Below are 23,214 nucleotides of genomic sequence, written 5' to 3'. Positions count from 1 at the left end.
TTTTATGAGGCCTCCTTACACAGTATAAAAGTTTGTATATAAGTTTCAACTTTTTTCATTTATATTTTTAAAAAAACTTATTTGTTATATGCTATATAAAATATTTTTTGTGTTGTTATTTTTAATGTAAATTATCTTTCATATGCAACATAAGATTTTTTTTTTTGCTATTATCTTCTGTGTAAGCTATTTATCTATGATATATCACACAAAAAAAATTTCTAAAAAAATACCAAAAACAAATTGAAACTTATGTACATACTTCTCAGTTGTGTAAGGAGGCCATATAAAAAATTCATATTTTTTAAAACTTTCTAGTGAGATAAATTATTTGATAACCATGTATGTCTCTGGGGGTATTTTGGGTATTTTTAGAAAGATGTTCATCCTAATGGTATAATGTAGAACAATTGATAAAGTCGTCAGTATATTATAGAAAGATAATATTAGTGGCAAATTGTCGAACGGTGATAAACTAAATGGCATAAAATAGATTCTCTCTTAATTATACATTAATCTTTGGCTTGATTTTTCGTGTCGGGAGACAAGCTCGGCCTTATTTGAGTTTCCGTCCTTGATGACGACGACGACACATGCACTGGTGCAGCAGACGTGACAGGCACGGATTCGGGCTTGACCCGTCCTAGATTTTAGCCCACGATTCCCGTTTGGCCCAACACAAAACTGGAGGAGAGTCACGCACCGTGACACGACCACACACCATACACGTCCACGCTCATCGTCTCACTCATCATGGTCATGGAACAATCCAACGTGACAGTATTTACGCAGTAGGAGTAGAGTACATGCTGCTTAATTATCAGCCTGTGCAGCGAACGTCCAGATCACCCGGCATCTATACTTTCTAAGCAGTCAGCAGCGGCTGGGTTTGGTGCGCCGTCTTCACGGCTCGTACGCCCCAAAAAAAGGCCTCCTCACCTTTGCAATTTGCAACCTTTCTGGATACGCACGCAACTTGCGATGGATGGATCGATCGATCGATCAGTACGTACTGCATCTATCTCTGAACTGTGAGCACACTGTAGCATAATATGCCGATAAGCACTCCGGGCAAGGGTAGTAGCTTTGCAAAAGTGATAAGCGCCCATCCGCCCATCTCAAATCATGGCCTTTTTTTATCCACGGCACGGCAAAAACGACCGTGTTTAAAGAACACCGGGATTATTTTCTTTTTATGATATGATGCAAGTACAAACCCCGGATCATGGCTGGAAGATTGGAGACGAGATGCGTGCAAGCGTACTAGGGAGATGGAGATCATCAGCTTGGAGTATTGGGAATGTCGAGCTTAATTAACTAGCTTAGGCTGCTGCTGTTTTCGGCTCGTGTAGGGTGTAGCCATCGTTCGTCCATCGATCGATGGATGGATACCCCTTTTCAGCTAGCTTTGCGCGAGTGCTCCTCTCTCTCCCCCACCACCACTCATCCATCTAAGCCTTTCGCGGTTTCGCCTTTCCATGAGTGACCCCGTCCGGTTTCCCTGTGTTCCTTAGCGTGCGCTCTGTGTTGCAGCTTGCAAGTAAAGATCGATCAATCAATCGTGTTCTGCTCTCTTCTGTCTCTCCGTCCGCCCGTGCGCGCGCGCGTGCGTGTATATAAACCACCAAGCTTGCGATCGATGTATCTCGAGCTCGGCAAGAAGCCAAAGCTTAGCTATTCGAGGCAAAGAGAGAGCGAGTGAGAAGGTAGCTAAGGTATGTGGGGCGTGCTGTCTCTGTTCCGGCGGCGAAGGCGGACGGCGCGGGTGGTGGACGAGAGCGCGCTAGTCGGGGGGCACGCCGGCGCGGGCGACGACGACGACGCGCGCGGGCGCGGCGTGGCGGCGGCGGGCGGGGCAGGCGCTCTGATGGCGAGGGCGCTGCTCGCCATGTCGTGCGTGGTGCGGCGCCTCGACGGCGAGGACGTGGGAGGAGGAGGAGGTGTGGAGGAGGCGTGGGCGACGAGCGGGTGGCGGCCGCCGCGCGCCGACGAGGCCGGGCGCCACCTCGTGGTGCGAGAGAGCATGCGCTACGCCATCTACGGGTAGGCGCTGCGTGCGTACGTACGCACGTACGCCGCGTACGCGCGTGCAACGATTCGCGTGGTACGTGCAAATACAGGCCATGGTGGGTGTGCGGTGTTACCCATTGTTTACGGTTTTTGTGAACTTGTGATGTGTGGTTTGATCGACAATTCGACATGGTTGGTGTTGGTACTTACCTACCATGTATACTATGGAGAGAGAGTTGCTGAAGTGTATAGAGTGGGGTAGTAATCTGTACATGCCTAGGATGTTGTTGCTACTCTTCTGAATCCTGATTGGTACTTCCTCACAAACTTCTCCTTGCCATCCGTTTCAAAGGGGGGAAAAATATAGAGACTATCTGTTGATCTTTTGATGGATTGGAGTTTTAAATCTTGCAGAATTTCCGACCGAATGTTACAACATGTTCTGCATGAAATAACGAAAAAAAGGATAAACATGCCAAAAATGGTAAATTTGGAGGCAAACACAGTTATAGAAATATAATTCTAATGCACGTGAATGAGTGTAATTGCTATGTAATCGAGTGTAACTGTAAGCTAGATTGATACGAATACGAATCTTGGTGCAAAATCATATGGATGAAAATTCAAAAGATAGAAACACAAAAATCCGTCGCAAGTGAAAGAGCAAAACCGAAAAAGATATGCATATTAACCGTATATCACACCCTGATCTCTTCACGCAAAGACTCGCGTGTTACACTCAGGATCCTATGCAAAAGTAGAAACAAAGCGCAGCCACTCGACGTGCTTCGATTCTCTTCGGATGCCACGATATGTGACTCACCAGATGTAGCCATGTAACGCATGTTGGAACGGTGGATCCCTTCCTAGGTTTTACCAGAAAAAAAGCGCCACTCTCCCGTGCGACCGTGACAAAGCACAAATTACTTTTATGGCTGCGATGATCCTTGGCGAGCATCGTGTATAGTGCATAGTGTGGGTTCAGCCTACGGATCTTGACCGATGAGGAGACGCTGGTGTTGCGCGGTGCGTATGTGCCTCGAGCAGGGTTTACAAAACGACACGGTTTCTATAGTTATCACGTGCGGTAACATTTTCAGTTTTTAAAATCATGGTATATCTCATAATAACCGTATGGTTAGGAGGGGATCCAGCAGTAGCAGCAGAAGGCCGGGTAAGGCAGGATAAGATAAGCCATGCACAGTGGGCCAGTGGCGGGAGTGGCCAAGTGGCTCGGCTTTACGGTGGACAAAAGGGGGTTTGATGGGTGGAGGGAGCAGAGCAGAGGTTGGTAATCTGAGAAACATTCGGACTGACTGACCAGGTTCAGAGCATTCAGGATCGTTGAGGAAAGGGAACGAAATATGATCCGCGTGGTGGATTCGATCTCGATCGATTTAGGTAGCTGTTGAGGCAATGCATGATGAGTCAGGTCTTCTTTGCTGCTAGGCTCTGATCGGAGTGACCGTTAATGGAGCACTTGTGATAGTGTCTTGCTTGCTGTCTTCTGCAGTTCATACTGGTAAGTAGCTTAGGTAGTACTACTACTATATTCCTGTAGTAGTACCATTTTTGGCCATTCACGAACCAGATCAATTATGCACAGCACAGCAGCACAGAGCGAGCTATTTACACTTTACACTCTTCTCCATGAACGGTCAGTTCATACTTCTGACCAAAGTGACAAAATTGACAACGAGGCATTAGATCGTGAGAGAGAAATACAGCATCCGAATTTCAGATACTACTTACTACTTCCTCCGTTTTACAATATAAGACTTTCTAGCATTGCCCACATTCATTTAGATATTAATGAATCTAGACATATGTATGTATTTAGATTCATACCACACATATATACTGAGACCACTGAGGACAGTAATAGGCAAATCGGGGACGATCATCAATGCAAAAAAAAATACATGAGGATGAAACGAATCGCTACATGAGAAAAAAAAAGAAAAAAAAAAGAAAGAACAGAACAAACAGACTGGATTAGTATTTTGGCTTGTGAACCTGCTGCGTTGTCCGGTCATACCAGGGGATGGCAAGCGAGAAGCATCGCCAATGTGACGACGATCGCGGCATGAGCCTGCATCCTGCTCGCGAGCGACGGCGCCTGAGCTGTTCTTGCAGGCGGCAGCGGCGGCTCCGCCACGTCCGAGCCCGTCAGGAGGGGCATCGGCGACATCGCCGGCGGCTGCGCCGGCTTACTGATGATCTGCAGCAGGTCACCCGGGCGAGCCGGGGCCATGAAGCTCGGCGTGTTGTTCCCCATGTGCATACAGGTGTTCACTGCAAAAACACGGAACGGATGGTGTCAGCACTCAGAAGAACAGAAATTTTAGAAGTGCAGGGATATTGGGAGCTACTTCCTCCGTTTCATATTATAAAACTTTCTAGCATTGCCCACATTCATATATATGTTAATGAATTTAAACATATATGTGTGCCTAGATTCATTAACATCTATATGAATATAGGCAATGCTAGAAAGTCTTATAACCTGAAACGGAGGTAGTATCTAGGATGCAGACAAGCTTAGTTAACCAGACATACATTTGTATCTCCGTGCTGTTGCCGGGAAATCTGTGATCACGCCATTCACTCCAGCACCCTGAACATACGCATTGATCTGCGCGGTCGCGTCCGAGAAGAAGTCGTATGGCTGAGAAGCGAACTCGTTCATGAGAGTGTAAACATAGACCGGGAGACCGGCATTCTGCAGGGACTCGACGAGGTTGGTCTGGTAGGTAGTGAAATGGCGGTTCTCGGGGAATATAGAGTTGCCTTCGACGGAAACGGCATCGGCAAACTTCTTGATGGCAGCGAGGGAAGAAGGCGCGGCGTCCTTGACCTCCTCGTTGATCATGTACACAAGGTCGTACTTCGTTTGCTGCTTGAACTTCACCAAAACCGAGCTGTTGCTTGACTGAATCATAACTTTCTGGGCAGTTTGGTTGCTGTAACCAGCAGCATCGAGGGTCTTGATAACTGAGTCTACCATGTCAAACCCAAGTTCCTCCGCCACAAAAGCAGCATGCTGCAAACATATGGGTAGGTAGTTAATTGAGAGTAGTAGCTATTTCTGAAATTCAGCAAAAAAAATAAAAAAACACATTTTCAGATGGTGGTTCACGGGTTTTTGTTGGTAGGCTTAAACACTGAAATGTGAAGGGGGGAAAACAATGATTGACAGAACAGACTAGTGATTCAACAGAAGTAAAAGGACAGCAATAACATTGCGATAAAGTAATGAAATAAACAAATAAATGTAGGTATGTTCATAAACTGAAACAAGCATTAAAATTTTCACCTCCACGCTGATCATAATTCCTGATAAATCCTTATCCTTTGTGAAGTCCAGAAAGTCTGATAATCTCATGAAATTCCCCGCATTCCTATATCTTGGATTTCTGTCCAGTTTGAAGGAGCTAAACGGGGTAGAGATTTTGGCTGCAAGAATGAAAATGAATAGTCTTATTTCCCTAGGATAACACATCCATTTTATTCATAACACATAAATAGGTAGAAATGTTTCAATTTAACTTACGTCTCAGATTCTTTACGATGTCATCCCAAGTAAGGTTGAAGGTAAAGACTCCTAGCACACTCTCAATATCTTTGATTACTGCTGTCTGAGAGGCGAACTGTGATTTTGCAACTGTAGTATCATCCATCAAGTTAATGGAACTCATGCATATTGGTATGCCATCTTTGGTCAATTGGACAGGGCAATCAATGACATCGGCACCATCATCAACTGCTTTTTGATAAGCTAGATCAGTGCAGGCTGGGTAATCCCCACTAGCACCATTGTGGGAAATAATTAGAGGCTTTCCTGCAAACCAGATGTGAAAATGGTGGTCAGTAACAAAAAAAACGTGGAACATAGACAAGAGAGTGAAATTGAACATACCATGATCTGTTTTGCTTTTCTTCAGATTAGTAAAGCAGCCTGCACAGCAAAATAAAGGACGAAACAACATCATCAGGAGTGTTTCAAAATTTTAAGAACAAAAATGCCTTTCCGCAATGATATAGACAAAAAGGACTTGCCTATGGCTTCTGAAGGTGTAACAGGAAAATCAGTCAATACTCCATCAACAGAGAAAGCACCATTGTCAATGAATGAGAGATATTCTGCTAATGGATCATAGCTATGGTTGTAACTGAACATAAAGTCATTGGCAAAGTCGGCAGCATAAATTTCCAACCCTGCTTTATGAGCATCATCGACGACTGAAGTGTGTGGTTCCAGATAATTATCTGGTGAAACAGGCCAGATATATTTTTTTGGGACAATTATACCAGATGCGAATGTCTTGACAAATGTAAGATTTTTCAACATGGATCCATATGTCTGTTTGGTAGATGGTTCGATTGTGCTCTCATCGAGAAAACGGAACACAAGCCTCGTGTTGTTGCTAAGCTTTCCAGATACTTTAGTAAGGAAGCTCACTTCAGGTGATGAGATATAGTCAACAATAACACGTTTTGACACAGAAAATATGTAGTTTGACATGCTTAGATTGAACTGACTGTAGAAACTGTCATGCTGCAAATGGCAAAAATTGCTTTTAGTGACAAGTGACAACAGAAATACATGCAACATAACCTACTGTGCCACGTCAAGATTTGTAACAGTACCTGGACATTGAGCCACATTCCAGGAGGCTTAAATTTGGATGCTATGTCTTCGACAGCAAGAATTGGAAAGAAGCTTGGATCAAACCTCGGCGAGCGAGAAAAGATTGATTGCTTCACTGCACAAAATACATACAACAACGATGAGTTAGACATGTAAACTAATACAATAGGTATTCCGCTTTCCTAATCCAATATTGGCATTAGTAAATGCACCAAAGCTCCAATATCTGGGAGCTTAGATCGGTATGATAGCACTTACAAGACACTTGGCCAAGCTCGGTGCCATTGTAATCAACGGAGAACCATCCCGCCGTCGACACGCCATTGACAAGGTAGCTCTTCCTACCCTGTTGATAGAAATCTGGAATATTGGTACAGTTGTCCATCTTTATGTCCGGCAGGCAGATACCAAGACCATCCTTGGTCAACCGAACATCACAGTATAGGATTGTATCTGGCGAACTAGCAATGAGCGCAAACTGGTACGCAAATTCGCTTGAATCGGGGAATATGCCTGAAAATCCTCCCTTGGCTATGATTGCCGGAGCATTGCCTGAAATGGTGAGCTGACCGTTAGCCTTGTAGACGTGCATAGCATAACTCCTAACTGCAATGGTTAGGTCCTAACTTCTGAATGCTGCGGTGCCATTTTTTTATCCTTCCCAAAATAAAAAAAAAGAGGCTTTTTCACAGAAATTGCATGTACTATGATTAATCTCCACAAAACTACCCTGATAAGGTAAAGAAAGCCTATGCTACCCAGGAGAAGAAATAATTAAAGGGCCAGTTTTTGGTCGTTTGGTCCCAATCTTTTCAACCCAACATCTAAGAAAACAATGTACTTAGCTAAATAAGCTGTTGGAACAATGCTAAACGGGGGTGAAATGAACTATGTTACCGTGCAAGAACGAAATCAATGTGGTGCCAATGATGAAAAAGAAGAAGAAGAAGAAAATTTTAAGCAGAACATAGAACACGTCCTACAGATCATCCCCAAACTTGATGCCCAAAAATGCAAGGAAAATGTTGCTCTATCGACCAACGGAAGTGCTACAGTTCGGCTCATTCACATCGCGGCACACCACAGAAATGAACCAGAAAGAAAGTAAACCAGAACCCGAAGGAATGTAGTACCGCTCAGCGTCTTCCAAGAAGAGGCCTTCTGCGCAGCAGCAACCCCCAGCCACAGGAAAACGAGGGAGGAAACCAGGGAGCAGACATGGCTGCCCCTCATTGCCGCCGGAGAACACCACGCTCACCAACAAGCACCACCCCGGGAAACAGAGCCCCCCAAGAACACCCAACCCACTGGAGGCAGCAAATAATCAAACAAAAATCCTCGGGGAGCAGCAGGCCGGCGCAATGGCCTGTCCTGGATTTTGTATTGCCTCGGTCGAGAGCTCGATCGAGAGCTGGAGAAGACGATGACAAGATGGAGAGACTTTTGCCGGGGTGGCACTGAGCTGTGAGGGGAGATGGGAGGAGGAGACACAGGCGAGCAGGAGGGGGAAGGTGGTGGGCGTTGGCAGTAGTAGTGGTGGTGGTGGTGGTCAAATAATGAGATGTATCTGCCTCAGGACACCGGAGTCCAGCCCCCATTGATGCTTCCCAGGACTGTTTGTTCTTTAATCTCTTTTCCTTGTCATTTATTGGCGCCAAGTAAGGTCCTACGAGGCCCGGTAATTGCGACAATTTTCACTGTGAGACTGAAAGAGATATTTAACCATTTGCCACATTTAGATGTGGCAATTAACTTTTTACCACTGGACTCACATGTCATAGACACATGTGGAGATAGAGGTGGCAAATAGTTATTTACCAAATCTAAAAGTGACAAATAGTTTAAACCCCCAGACTGAAAAGAGAAATAGTGTCTCACTTTGACATGGTATTCGATATACTGCGTTGATCAACAACATCTATAAAAGCAAAATATTTTAAAGGAAAATGATGTGTATATTATTATAAATTGTTTAATGATAAATCTAATAACATCAATTTAACATGATTAATATTTTTTAATTTTTCTATCAATAGTTAAAGTTAAAAATGCTTGTCTTCACACTATGCTAAAAATGCTTATATTTTGGGAAGGAGGGGTACTATACTAATATTTATGTCCCAAAACATAAAAATCTAATATCAAATGGGATTTTTTTTCTACTCTTCAGATTCGTTGCTAAGATTGGATTCTTTTGGGACGGAGTAGTATGTTTCATTGTTTTATATTTTAAGATGAAAAAAACACTCTACTATTCCCTTCGTCGCAAAATAAACCAACTTAGGATATGATGTGATATTTTCTAATACAATAAACCTGATAATCATTTGTTTATATTTATTACTCCCTCAGTTCCAAAATATAAGTATTTTTAGCATAGTGACAAATCAACATTTTTTTAACTTTAACCATTAATAAAAAAAAGATCAATCATGTAATATTGATGTTACTGTATTTATTATTAAACAAACTATCATAATATACAACTCTTTTTGTTTAAAACATATTACTTTTATAGATATTGTTGGTTAAAATAGCATCTCAAAAACCAAATCAGGGTCTAAAAATACTTATATTTTGGGACAGAGGAAGTATACTACTAAAGTAGATAAATATCACATCTCATCGATATTAGATTATTTCGGGACGGATAACGTCATGCCGACGAGGCGATCTGGAACTGGAAGTGAGATGTCGCGTGGCGTCCCGGAGTGAAGGGGAGCGGGGCGCCAGCGCCAGCGCCAGGGCCTGCGCGCCGCTGACAACCCCTGACGGACGGGGTCCCGGCGGAATAATAATGGCGACGCGCGGTGCGCCACGATCCGGATGCGCGGGTAGTCACCACTGGCACGCCGACGCACCGGGTCGATCACGATCACCCGGTGGGGGTGGGTCATCGGGCGTTCGAGGGGGCTGTGGCTTGGCTGGCTGGCGGACTGGCGCGCACGTCCTCGGATCCTCGGATCCCGGCGTGCGGGCGTGCGTGCGTGCGTGCGGCTGTCGGTCTCCACGGCGTTTTCCGCCGTAAAATCGCCTGTCCCCGCGCGCGAGATGGGTAGGTAGAGAGGCGTGGAGCGGAGAGCCGGGGATAGCCTCTCCTCGCGCGTGGCGTGGAGGACGACGGGATCCGTCGCGGGATTCGTCGCCGCCACGTTAACGTTTACTACGAGGCACACGACTCGGACGACGGGACGACAATAATTTTGGGCAAACCAGTGCGTCCGACGCAGGTGGCCATGATGTAAGCAGGCAGCACGGAGTCCCAGGCATGTCAATATTCAGGAGCCGCGCATTGGATTCAGCCTCTGGCTGTGATTAGATACAAAGTTTGGATATAAACTTCAGTCTTTTTCCATCATATTAACCTGTTATACACATACAACTTTTCAGTCACATCATTTTCAATTTCAACCAAAATCTAAACTTTGCGCTGAACTAAACACAGCCTTTGGGTTTGTGTTTGTGCCTTCGTTTCTTTTCTTTTACTATCTTCACTATCGCCTTTGACAGGCCGATTAGAGCAAGTTTAATAGAATAGCCATCTAGTACCATCTTTAAATCATTTATAGTCAATTAAATAGATAATTCATTTAATAGTTACTCCCTCTGTACTCGTAAAGAAAATCGTTTAGGACAATGTTTAAATCAAACATTGGGAATATAAATCATGAATAGCTCTCAAGTTGTTGAGTTTGAAAATGTAAAAATTATATGAATAGATTTGTCTTGAAAAATAATTTCATAAAAGTATACATTAATCAATTTTCAATAAATATTTCTATAGAAATAATATGTCAAAGTTGTATTTTGAAGACCGTGTCGCTGTCCAAAACGACTTTCTTTACAAGTACGGAGGGAGTACCTATAAACATATATTACACTGGTAATATCTGGTCCCACCTGTCATACACACATTGCGTCTTGTAGTTTGTGTTGTAGCTGGCTACAAATTTATAGCCCGTTTCTCTTATCTCTCCTCATTTATCTCTTTAATATGTGTTTATAGCCTGCTTATAGTCTGCTATTATTACCTACTCTTAGAGCAAGTATAATAGTAGGCTATAAGCCGGCTAAATGCTGAGGTGGATGAGAGAAGAGAAGAGAGAGGAGAAGCGGACTGTAAACTTATAGCCGACTTGGACACAAGAACCAAAAAAACTCTGTGAGAGAGACAAGTGGGCCCTATATTAATTTTAAAGAGCTAACTATTATATAAGTGGGCTGAGAGAAAACTATAAATAACCTTAGGGCAAGTTTTATAAAAGAGGTGGATGTTGCATCTAATCTTGACCATATCATCAACTAATAAATATAGAGGTAACATGTACAATATATCACATCTATACTAATTCTAATACACTAGCCCCAATGTTTGTTTGCCCAATCTACTCTTCCCCTCCCTCCTTTTGTCTTGAATTTTGTGTAGTGGTTGCCTCTTGCATGAGAGGTGGCTGCTTATCTCTCTCATCTCTTCTATCCTCTACCTCACTATTTTAGCTTATGTGGCATCTAGGAGATTGTGCTTGGATGCCCATAATATTTGCCCTTATAGCCAACAGATTAGTTATATTATTAGCCTTGCTCTTAGCGGTAGAATCTGGCACAGTAAAAACGAAAACCGGCCGATCAGCGGCCGCGCATCGTTTGACTTAACTACCGCGTTAATTGCACCAGTTAATACCAACCAGCCAGTGGGCGATAAAGCGATGACCACACAGTACGCTGCACGAGTATTATGTTTTCTTACATCCTAGCAACTTTTATAAACCGAGCCCTCCATGGGCAAAAAGCTACACGCGCGGCGAGAATAAGTGGGCTGCCTGTACCGGCAAACAATTACCACTCATCAATAATCCTCGCCGTAAGGACGCACAGCTCATGAAGCCAGCTTTGCCAAAGCGTTTTCTTCTTCAATGGCAGTCGGTGATGGCGCTCGCGTTAAGATCATTACGGCGAATTATCACCCCCATTTTGTTCAGTAACCCCACACGGTTTTTTTACATGAAGCTCTCTACGGATGAATTTGTACTACAGATGTGTGATGCGAGTTCAGACTTTATTTGAGATTGTACCGACACGTACGCAGTGTCCATTGTCCAATCATCGAACAGGCTGCAGAAGAGACAGCTGTTTTTGTGCATCGACTTGCATGATACAGAAAAAAAAAAAAGAACGAACGCGCTAACGAAACGAAATCATTGGGTTTGCGGTGTCTCGCGAGCGAGGATGGCGGGAGATTAGCGGGGCTTGATTTGTTTTGATGATCAAAGGAACGGCGTCCTTTTCCATTCAAGTGGATGCCACATGACATGTTGGGAGCTGTCTCCCTCCCTGATACTATTTCTCGAGCAATCTCTACAGATCCCAGGAGCAAACCCAAGTTGTAATAACTGGCCACGAATTAATAAACGGACTTCGCATGGATTAGAATGATAGAAGTACCCGTCCATCCTAAAAAAAAGCCGTCATTTCTAGCGTTCAAGAGAATACGTACAAGGAGCACCGATATTTTCTGCACTACTATGATCCCAAAACTGGCCGATGCAATGTCGAGGAGAAGAAAGTAACCTGAACCTAACATTATCCAGCTTTGCTGGGGAGAAGAAAGATTCGGCGGCATGTGCAGCTAGCTGTGTGGATGTGGACCGCAGCCGCCCAGTTCGCCCCTCGAAGATCTTGGTGCCAGAAAAGCTCGGCCATTTTATAATCTTGGAATCTTCTCATCGGCAAAAGGAGGAGATCGACAGGTTGATCGAGGTTTCAGACATTTGCCACCCCCCCAAACCCAAGCTACAGAAATCCCAAGCACATGGATCTCAGGACCAAATTGATCATGGAGATGGATGGGTAGACAACTCGATCGAGATGCCTTTTTCGCCGTCGATGTTTCTTGTGATATCGTCCCCTTTTCCGGCTCCTCTCTTTTTTGCGGTCTCGCCATCATGCGGTTCCTCCTTTCCGATGCATACTCTGATGTGTGTCAAGTGTTGATGCCCTTCACACGTTGCATGGACACTAGTGCAGAAAAACGAAATGGAGGCACTGAATCGTCTCATTTTCTGCCCCATTTTGTGGCAGAGAGAGAAACTTTCGGTAAGAAAATCTTAGATAAATTTGACAGTGGGAGGGGATGGAATGGGGTGTGTACAAGTACTCGTGGAAGAAGTTGTGTCAGCTCAATGCTCATCATGTCATATTGGCAGCTCATCGTGGCATATTTGGCACTTGGTTGTGTGGCAGCTCGGCGATGCAGGAGATGTTCCGATCCTCACACGTCACATGGCGCCCACGCCGGGCATGCAGGAATTCATGGCCGAGTGGACGCGGCTCCGCCTTTTTGGACATGCTCACTTTCATGTCAAAATTTTAGTATAGTTGCTAAAATTTTGATAACTTGTCAAATTTTTGGCATGATTTCTTATATAGTTATTAAATTTTGACAGCAAACTAAATATAGCTATTTTTTTGGCAATTTTACTAAAATTTGGTAAGGTTGAAAATGGCATCAAGTGAACAGGCCCTTTGTGTTGTACAGATCCTTCTGTTCGCTCTCTGGGAATTGGGACCTCGTTTTTCGCGGCTGGGCCGTCTGATAATGTGGCCGGGCTATGGGCCGGTCTGCAAACCGGCCCAGTTTGCTCTGGCTACAGGGATGCAAAAGCTAGGGCCTACTAGTAGGAGAGTAGTTCATGTTGACTGACAACGCTACTCAATTAAAAAAAAGGGAAACTCATGTGCCGACACCTGCAAATTATTTCCAATCATTCGAGTCATTCGCTAAACAAAGATCGTTCTAGTCATCCACTGTCTGTACGTCGGCGAGACACGGAAAAGTGGCGGACCAGTAACGTATATACGCCCAGAACAACCGCGAAACGCTTGCGGGCACGCACGTCGCCATCTATCCGTCGAAAGATCGGGCATGTGAAGCTTTTTGTGGACGTATGGACGAACGGCCAAAATGGTGGTGTGATCCTACCTGGAGCTGCTTGCTCCGGCGAATGTATCAGCGTCAGAGCATTAGAAACGAGTATCGTCGGTTGCACGATGCCCCCGTCACCCACGTGTGGATGTGGTACTTAAACAAGTTGACAATCAGAGTGGAGTCGGATACATAATTGGATCGCGGATCGACTTGCCATCTGTTTAATTAGTGTCAGCTCCCACGTCTGTTCCGTGCTGACCGTCGGTGCCAATTAGTTTCAGGACATTCTTCTCCATCTTCTCTACTACAGTACTATAAACAAATCTCAAACTGTCGGAGCTACTAGTAAAACATTCCCGAATTGTACTATCCTGTTCGGGGTCTGAAGGTTGACCACTCGACAGCGACAACCTACCCGAAGCTGGGTTATACTTTCACCATTTTTTTACTCGATCGATCAGCTACTCATCCACTATAAATTCTTCTGCGGCACATGGCTTCGTCGCGGCCTCACTCAGGTGGTGCAGTTGCTGGCGTTGCACACGACTACGTAATACGTAGGCGAGATTTCTGCAGCGACGATGGAGCTGAAATCCGCCGTGCTCGCCGTCGCGGCGCTGTGCCTCGCGCTCGCGCTCCTGCTCCCGCGCGTCGCGCTGTCACAGAGGCTAGCTACAGCGGACGCCCCCGCGCCGGCGCCGGCGCCGCGCCACGTCGACCTCGCCGAGCTGCTCTCCCTCGCCGGGCCGTACGGCACGTTCCTGGGCTACCTCACCAAGACGGGCGTGATCACGACGTTCCAGAGCCAGGCCAACGACACCGCCGCCGGCGCCCCCGGCGTCACCGTGTTCGCCCCCGAGGACTCGGCGTTCGCGGCCGTCGGCGGCGGCGCCGCGCTGTCCAACCTCACCGCCGACCAGCTCCGCACGCTCATGCTGTGCCACGGGGTGCCCCGGTACCACCCGCTCTCGTCGTTCTCGGCGCTGGCCGCGTCGGGCCCGGCGCCCACGTTCGCCGGCGGGCAGCAGTACGCCGTGAACGTCACTGACGCCGCCGGGACGGTCCGCATCCAGTCCGGCTGGGCCACCGCGAAGCTCGTCAGCAGCGTGTACTCGACGTCGCCCGTGGCGGTGTACGCGCTGAACAGGGTGCTGCTGCCGGAGCAGATCTTCCCGACCGCCCCTAAGGTCGCACCCGTGCCGGCCCCGGCCCCGGCGCCGGTGCACGGGGACAAGGCGAACGACGGCGCACCGGGCGCAGGCGAGCTTGGCGCCTCGGACGTCAAGAGTTCGTCGTGCCGGGTTGGCGCCGGGCGCCTTCTCGCCATCTTGGCTGTAATGGTATCCAGTTTTTCTGATGATATAGTGGTGTGATTTTTTTTTTTTTGGCGTGGGTACATATATACAGTACTTCCCTCGTTTCATAATGTAATACTTTCTACCATTAACCACATTCATTTAGATGTTAATGAATCTAGACATATGCATGTATTTAGATTCATTAACATTTATATGTATGTGGGCAATGGTAAAAAGTCTTACATTGTGAAACGGAGGGAGTAATGTTTATGTTTTTTGTCAATTCGTTTGTCGCATCTCTGTATGTAAACATTCATTTTGCATGAACATATCTGCAAATAACATTTTCTGGCAGTTTAAACGAAATAAGATTCTACAAAATGAGTTGGTTTCTATTTGTTTTTTCCTCTTTCAATATGGAACAGAGAGTTTAATGTCACGGCTCAAATGATCGTCGTTTGACACCGTCCTAAATCCTCTGAACCACTGAAAAAATAGGCAGCCAAAGATCTGGCTGCACTTTGCAGAAAAAACGGCGCGCAAAGTCGTCCATTTATTTCTCCAGCGGGGTTAAAAATAGCACACACGCTGTTGAACTTGAAGCCAAGTTCACAGCTGATAGCGCGGCAGCTGCACTATCAGTCGATCTGTCACAATGAGGCTCGCCGTCGCGACGTTCCTCGCCATCGCATTGTCCCTCTCCCTCCTGCTCGCCGGCGCGCTTGCCCGGCCGCCCCCGGCGCCGGTGAGGACGGATGCCGGCGGCGGCGCGGCGCCGGCTCCGCAGGACAAGGGCGGCAACCTCACCGACGTGCTCAACGTCGCCGGCCCCTTCAGCACCTTCCTCATGTACCTCCGGCAGACCAACCTCGTGGCGGTGTTCGAGCACCAGGCCTACCGGACCCACCAGGGCATCACCATCTTCGTCCCCGTCGACATGGCCTTCGCCGCCATCGAGCCATCGGTAATACTCCCTCCGTTTTAGGTTACAAGATGTTTTGATTTTATCAAAGTCAAGCTGTTTTAAATTTAATTAAATTTATAGACAAATATAATAACATTTATAATACTAAATTAGTTTCATCAAATCAACAATTGATTATATTTTCATAATAAATGTATCTTGAGTTGAAAATATTATTAATTTTTTCTACAAACAGTCAAATTTAAAGCAGTTTGATTTTGACCAAAATCAAAACGACTTGTAATCTAAAACGGAAGAAGTATAACACCGAGAACACGATCACTTACTGGGATTTGATTGGTAATGTTGACATTGTGGTGATGAATAATTGGCAGGTGTTGGCGGGGCTATCGAGGAACCAGCTGAAGCACCTGCTGATGTACCACTCGCTGGCGAAGCACTACACGCTGGCGGAGTTCGACGGGCTGAGCCAGAGCAACCCGGTGAAGACGCTCGCCGGCGGGAGGTACGCGGTGAACGTGACGTACGACGGCGGCGTGGTCCACGTGATGTCGAGGTGGTCCAGCGCCAGGGTGGTCGGGAGCGTGTACGAGTCGGCGGCCATGGCGGTGTACGAGCTGGACACGGTGCTGCTCCCGGACGCGCTGTTCCACGCCCACCCGCCCGTCGCGGCCACCCCGCCCGTGCCGGCGCTGCCGTCGCCGCCGCCCCACGCCGATCACCCGCCGCCCGACGACGACGACGGCGACATCGACGACTACGTCCCGGCGCCGCCGCCGGACCCGGCGGCGGGGAAGGGCGGCGCCAAGAGGTCGGCGTCCGGACCGGCGGTGGTGGCTCACAAGGCCGCGAGCTACGGAGCCGCTGCCGCGATGACCTTGCTGGTGTCGTGTTTGTGAGGCTGTGGCTTGGCTGCGCGTACGGGGCAACCAACCAGACGTCAATACTTGTTAGTGATCGGAGTATATAATATATTGTTACCTTAGTAAGGAGTATATATATTATTTGTATGTGTGATGTTTCTACGTGTCAAAGTTCACGAGATCAGCGTGGAAGCGTAGTAGCGTACGGGGTGTGTGTGTGATAGTACTCTCGTAGGAATAAGTCCACCTTCAGTCCCTTCAAATATAGGCTAATATGATTTGTATCCCTCGATCATAGTAGCAGGTATCTTGAACCTTTAACTATTAAAATTAGTGCAATTTAAGTCCCTTAGTAACATTGAAGGTGATGTTTCATTAATGTGGATCGTTGACCAAATCCAACCGGTTGAGTCAATACGAGGGTTTACATGTCAGCAACCCCTCCCCTTGCACAATGATGACGGGGCAGCAGAAGGTTAGCGGCGGTGGCGAAGGAGCTCGAGGGCCGCGTCACCTCTCCTCCAAGGTGGCGTGGCATGTCGCCGAGCTAGATGAGCGTGCCGTGCAGCTAGAAGAGCGGCCACTACGGCATGGAGGGGAGGGAGACGGCGGCATGGCTGTCATGGCATGCAACGGGGGAGAAAACAAGCGAACCTGGCAGTCGGCATCGAGGAGAGCAGCCGTTGCGGAACATCCATGGCTATCGGCCTCAAGGAGCTATCGGTGGCTTATATGCCAGCTTGAGCATCTCCCTTAGATGTGCAGCCCACTCCACTAGCTCCTTGGTGCTATGGTGACTCGTCTCCTTGCTGCCGCAGCCGCCGATTGGCCGTCCTCCGCACTATGCTCAACAACTCTTTCACCATCTTTTCGGGCTAGCTCCTCGAACCTCCGAACCTCATTGTTGCCTCCAGCTCCTCTTCCGCCGGACGGGTGCCGCCGCCGGTTGCCACACCGTCGCAAAGCACCGTGAGAGAGAACCATGAAAGAAGAGAGAGATTAAGATAGATGAGGAAGAGAGAAGAGAAATTGGAGGATAGAGGAAAAGAAGTGGTACGTATGTGGATCCCATGTATATATATTTTATTATTTTTTCGCTAATTGTAATGCCACGTACACGCCATATCAGCGAAAACCATCCTCACAATAGTTGAGGGAGTTGATGGAGCAAAAACCATGTATTTCCTCCGTTTCACAATGTAAGTATATTTTTAACTGAAAGGGTTAAGATATTTAATATTGCAGTCGAGGGATATAAATCAGATTAGACCTATATTTTAAGGGGGTTAAGTTAGACTTTTTCCTAGAGCACCTGAATCCCTGATGGCATCATGGCACGGGCCTCTTTCGCTGCCCAAGACGCAGCAGACGGCCCCATTGCGCTGGCACCTATACGGCACAGGCCTCTTCCGTGGCATAGGCCGTACCGGGCGGGCCTGTCCCGCGTCGCCCAGAGACCCCCAGCATCGGGCTTGATGAATCGCGGGGGTCCGGCCGAGGCCCATCGCTCTACGTGCACGTCGGTCTCCGTGTCTCGCGCGCGCGCGCTCGGCGCTCGTCTGCTCCTCGTCGCGGCGGGCCGTAGTACGCTCACCGCGCAACCGGTAACCCTGCCGCCGCTTCGCAGTTGGCGGCTTCGCGCACACGCAGAGCAGAGCAGAGGCCATCGTCAAGCCGCGGGTCATCACGTTTCGGGCGCGCAGTTGACGAGAGGAGATAGCGAGGACGCGTGGAATGCAATTATGCAAACCCGTGGCTTTTTTACCTTATTAGTACATCTGTCTCAAATACTTGTCGCTTTGAGTTTTTTTTAAATTTTTATCATTTGTCTTATTCAAAAAATGATAGAATTATTATTTATTTTGTTTGTGACTTGGTTTATTATCAAAAGTACTTGAACTATAACTTATTAATTTTTATATTTACACTAATTTTTTAAATAAGATAAATGTTAAAACGTTTGTAAGAGAAAATCAAAGCGACCACTAATTTAAAAAGAAGGCAGTACTCTTCTTCGTAGTTTTTGAGACGTATATTAATCCGTTTGTCTTCACGGGCGTACGAAGACATCGATGTAATAACAAGAGAAAAAATTCGCAAGAACGACTGTGAGCACGTAGCCGGCATCTTGTTGTGATGGGTTTCCGCAAAACCAGCTCGCCGATAATTTGATAAGACTGCTTGAGTAGTTTTTAATTAGGTGAGCATCTAATCATGGTCTTCGTACAAGTCGCAATGCATACCATCATCGATCGGGATATGTGGGGAGGAATAGTCGGTAACACAAGTGATTTGCTTCTACTACAATGGACTAATCCAATGGCAGTGAATCATCGTCTGGCCAAATGACCGAACTAACCACGTTTCGAAGCAGGTACTTTAATCATTGCAACGCAAGAATTTGCTAAATCTTCCAAACAACCAAAGAAGGCAAGAAAAAAAAAAGATGTCCAAATGCTGTCTTTCCCGATTCACAAAGCAAAACCTGGTTTGCCTTTACCCGACACTGCGTCATTGTTTAATCCCAAGTCCTTGGACCCCGGAAGCAAAGCCGGAGCCGGAGTTCACACGGATAAAATAAAACCAGCCAGCAGTTCCAGAATTTTCACTGCTAATAATAAAACCATCTGTCCTCGCCTCATCTCAAAACCCTTTCCTTGATGAGAGGAATCTTGTACTCCCTTTGTTCCATAATACAAATATAAGAGATTTTAACTTTTATTTACACTGTTTGATTATTTATTTTATTAAAAAAATTATACAAATACAATAAACGAAAAATCATGCTTAAAGTACTTTGTATAATAAAGTAAATAAAAAAATAAATAATAGTTCCAATTTTTGTTAATAAGATGAATGGTCAAATAACACAAGTAAAATGTCAAAATTTCTTATATTAGTGGACGGAGGGAGTACTGCTACTGTAGCCAGATTTCAGAGTACTGTTCGGTCGATTTGGCTCCAGGAAGGATGGATACCAAAACGCCAGAGCGTGGCATGCGTGAACAAAGGAGGAGTACAACGAGAGCATCCTGAGACCGGCCGTTTTGCTACGGCCGCTGGTGCAGCGCGATTCGCCTCTGGGACCAGCAAAGATCGCGTGCAGAGAGGCTGGCTACTGATCACCATGAAATTAACCGGCCATCCGACAGGAGCGACGGCGATGGTCCAGTCCAGGCACGTTCAATTCAGAGGGGCGGCAGCAGCTGCAGCAGTAGCAGCAGCAGTAGCAGATCGAATGGTTTGTTTTTTTGGTTCCTCCTCGCATCGGCACGTGAGATTCTGAGACGACCGATACCGTAGTCGCCTGCAGCAAACAGGGCATCTGCTGCTCTACGTACAGTTTCAGAGAGATCGGCGTAGACATTGGGGTACATCCGTACACGTATATACTATAGATTTGTAGTAGTAGACTGTACAGGCGTACAGCAAGCCCTGAATCTATCACCACACGCATTATTCACTTCATCCATGGTCAACTTTAGTTCCAAACTTTTTCTTCAAACTTTCAACTTTTTCATCACATCAAAACTTTTCTACATACACAAATTTTTATTTTTCATCACATCGTTTCAATTTCAACCAAACTTTTAATTTTAACGTGAACTAAACACGCCCTCAGTCCAACTGCGAGAACACAGGAGGTGCATGGCAAGCAAGCAGCAAGCCGGCAAGTTTTCCTTTCCTTTTTACCGGCAGTAACTGTTCGTGGCAGAGTTTTGCTGCGTGGTTCCATTGCTGTATACTGTGACAACCTGACAGGCCGTGTACCGTGTAGTATGGTACTGCTACCACGCGGCAGGTACTGGAGAGGTACATTGCTTTGCTTCTCGAATGGAGTATATCACTGTGCATTATTTACTTGAACTTGTACTGAATTTACTGCTCATGCTTGATGGGCTTGTTGCAAACTTGCACGATGATCAGTATATACTCCTACCTATGGATTGATCTTTTGAATGAAGGGGCGATATATTTTTTTCTTCTTTTTTGAGAGAGAAGAAAAACTAGTGATGATATGATGTGGCGCAATGTATACGGACAGAGTAGAGTACGTACGAGTAGAGTAGCTGGGAAGAGTGATTGCCGGTGTACTTGGGGCGCGGTTTTAATACCGATCGCGTACTCTCGCTTCGGGAGCGTGTGTGGGGATCTCGAATCCAATGGCGCCATTGAATTGCAGCCGTTATTGCTTCCCACGAACGTGTGTGTGATAGTACTAGTATCTGTTTTAGCAGCTAGCTAGCGCTGCAGAAGTGCAGCAAAGTACGCAACGATTCTTTCATGGATAAGAGAGCTACTGTAGTAGTATCCTTTTTTAAGGTAAATATTATATTCTGTAAATTCATTTCTCAATTAGTATACGGAATATGTATATACAAGAGCACTAGCCACTACACAGACATATATATTGTAAATATACATATTTCCACTTGAAAACTTAAATATAATAAGGCCGAAGAATAAATATGTGGTCAAGTGCATCCCAATATGTCATTATATACGATGTAGCCGTATAGGACGGGATAGAACTATTTCCCTCTTCTTTGCATCACGAATAACTATGCATATATTCAGATTCATAGTATTATATACTCCATTCGTCCCATAAAAAAACAATCTAGTACTGGATGTGGACATATCTCTTTTCAAATTCATTGTACTATAATATGAAGGCAAAATTTGCTACAGGACAATGAAAGATTGTGGTCTTTGCTGTGAGACACCCGAAGATCGCGCATCTTCTCGTGGACACTGTAAAAAAGTGGTAATTAGCTGCTAGACACTTCTCTCATTATTTTACTATTTTCGGCCCAAACGGAGAGAGAAAGAGTGGTGTAAGTACCAAAATGCCCCTGACAATGTTCTTCTTCCTCCTTCCAGCCGAGTAACAGAGGAGAGGGAGAGAGAAGGGCGTCGGTGCTCCAGTGGCCGGGGATCGACGACGTTGGTGACGGATGATGTTCCCGGGCGATGCGCATCCGGGGAGGGTGGTGTCAAGCAAAGAGGAAAAAGGAGATGGCCGGAACGGCAACACAAAGAGCTTAGTTCTGGCCGGCTATGGTGGTGGCGGTGGTGGCCTGACTCAGAGGTGGAGGGAGAGGGGAAAGGGGAAAAAGGGTCTCTCCTCGGTGAGGCAAAGCCTGTGGTGAAAGGGAATAGGAAGGGGAGCAATGGAGGAGGAGATCGGCCGGCGGCGATGAAAACGGCTTTGTCCAAGCTCTCATCGTCGACTTCGTCCTCCACACTGCGTCACGAGCCGGTCGCCGTCTTCTTCTCCCAGATGGAGGCCGCTGACTGCCCCCACCGCCTCCGCCCACCTACTTTAGTCGCGGCCCTGGAGACTGGGGTGCCCGTCTTCGCCATGGTCGACCTCGTCGTCGTCCTTCCCCTTTGTTGTGTCGGCCAGCCCCTGCCTCGCCTGCGCCGATCTGAAGGACTCCACTTGGACCCTTGGAGCACGTCTGCCACGCCACCCCCTCCACCGCCGCGCCATCCTCCACATCCACACAACATCTATCGACCTCCTCTACCACCGGCATTCCCGGGGATTGTCTGGAGTGCAGGGCCTCACTCCCGGCGGCCAATCTCTATGCCGTTGTGGACGGACTCGTCTCCACCTCCTCCGCCAGCGTGTGCCACAGACACACCACTCCTCTCCGCCGCCGGCACCTTCTCCCGAACGCTGTCCGACGGGTGGCCTCGCCGTGGCTGCTCGGCACCTCTGCCATCACTCGCTGCTGAGGAAGAAGAGAATAGAGAAAGAGAGGAGACTGACGAGTGGACCCGTGGGCAAACTTGTCTTTTATGAAAGTTTCTCTCTCCGTTTGGGCCGAAAATAATAAAATAATGGGAGGAGTGTCTAGCAGCTAATTACTACTTTTTTACGGTGTCCACGAGAAGATACGCGATCTTCAAGTGCCTCACAGCAAAGACCATAATCTTTCAGTGTTCTGTAGCAAATTTTGCCTAATATGAATATGTCATATACAGTATTAGATTTATTTATTTTTTTGAACGGAGAGAGTATATGTATATATTATATTTCTTAAGAAGATGATGATATCAAACTAGCTGGTTAGCCCGCGCAATTGCGCGGCTAGCATCCAAACAAAATCATATATTTTTTTATATGATTTTACTTAAAATTTATTAAATAGCTATCTCATTTTCTTATAAGACTTGAAAAGACCAAACCTTATCATCCTCGTGTTTCTAATTATATAGTTTTTAAATCACACCAGTTGCTACCCCTTATGTCAACTCCTTCTTTATTTGCTTGCTCGATCTACCACTATTTCTATTCATTCTTCTTGGAACCTTTAAAATTGGATTTCATAGTTTTTAGAGTTTATTGTCACGTTGGGTTTTGTTTTTATAATTTCTAGATGTCCCGTCAAACGTTGCCATTATACTCCTCTATGGCCCGTTATTGAGATTTTAAAAATCGAACATAATTATCGTTTGGGTTCATTTTTACTTTCTAGAAATCCCGCCAAACCATCAGCGGCTTTGCCATTGTAATTCTCTACGTCTCGCCC

At 46.4% G+C, this 23,214-nt stretch overlaps 4 protein-coding genes and 1 long non-coding RNA gene across 5 annotated transcripts; 3 read left to right on the top strand and 2 right to left on the bottom strand.

The window, feature by feature from the left end:
- The first annotated feature begins 1,577 nt into the window (after nt 1–1,577).
- Nucleotides 1,578–2,397, top strand: LOC107278567 (uncharacterized). The gene has a single exon (XM_015779039.3). It carries the CDS (start codon nt 1,718–1,720, stop codon nt 2,045–2,047), a length of 330 nt encoding a protein of 109 aa, XP_015634525.1. The 5' UTR covers nt 1,578–1,717; the 3' UTR covers nt 2,048–2,397.
- Nucleotides 2,398–3,789: 1,392 nt separating this feature from the next.
- Nucleotides 3,790–8,187, bottom strand: LOC4336129 (glycerophosphodiester phosphodiesterase GDPDL3). Its single transcript, XM_015778632.3, has 9 exons — nt 7,795–8,187; nt 6,920–7,213; nt 6,661–6,776; nt 6,070–6,568; nt 5,930–5,968; nt 5,564–5,851; nt 5,327–5,466; nt 4,570–5,053; nt 3,790–4,305 (listed from the first exon to the last, which is right to left on the bottom strand). The coding sequence occupies exons 1-9, from the start codon at nt 7,892–7,894 to the stop codon at nt 4,043–4,045; spliced, it is 2,223 nt and encodes a 740-aa protein (XP_015634118.1). The 5' UTR covers nt 7,895–8,187; the 3' UTR covers nt 3,790–4,042.
- Nucleotides 8,188–14,096: 5,909 nt separating this feature from the next.
- LOC4336128 (fasciclin-like arabinogalactan protein 7) lies at nt 14,097–15,268 on the top strand. Its single transcript, XM_015779139.3, has one exon. The coding sequence runs from the start codon at nt 14,168–14,170 to the stop codon at nt 14,957–14,959; it is 792 nt and encodes a 263-aa protein (XP_015634625.1). The 5' UTR covers nt 14,097–14,167; the 3' UTR covers nt 14,960–15,268.
- A 138-nt stretch (nt 15,269–15,406) lies between these two features.
- On the top strand, nt 15,407–16,819 carry LOC4336127 (fasciclin-like arabinogalactan protein 7). Its single transcript, XM_015779371.3, has 2 exons — nt 15,407–15,848; nt 16,184–16,819. Exons 1-2 carry the CDS (start codon nt 15,540–15,542, stop codon nt 16,706–16,708), a joined length of 834 nt encoding a protein of 277 aa, XP_015634857.1. The 5' UTR covers nt 15,407–15,539; the 3' UTR covers nt 16,709–16,819.
- A 4,325-nt stretch (nt 16,820–21,144) lies between these two features.
- On the bottom strand, nt 21,145–22,451 carry LOC112938640 (uncharacterized). Its single transcript, XR_003241814.2, has 2 exons — nt 21,519–22,451; nt 21,145–21,427 (listed from the first exon to the last, which is right to left on the bottom strand). It is a non-coding gene; the product is annotated as an uncharacterized lncRNA (long non-coding RNA).
- Between the last annotated feature and the right edge of the window lie 763 nt (nt 22,452–23,214).

Source organism: Oryza sativa, chromosome 4 (genome assembly GCF_034140825.1).
Source record: "Oryza sativa Japonica Group chromosome 4, ASM3414082v1".
Classification (NCBI taxonomy): domain Eukaryota; kingdom Viridiplantae; phylum Streptophyta; class Magnoliopsida; order Poales; family Poaceae; genus Oryza; species Oryza sativa.
The sequence above is the reverse complement of the archived record's forward strand: the minus strand, read 5'-3'. Positions and strand labels throughout refer to the sequence as shown.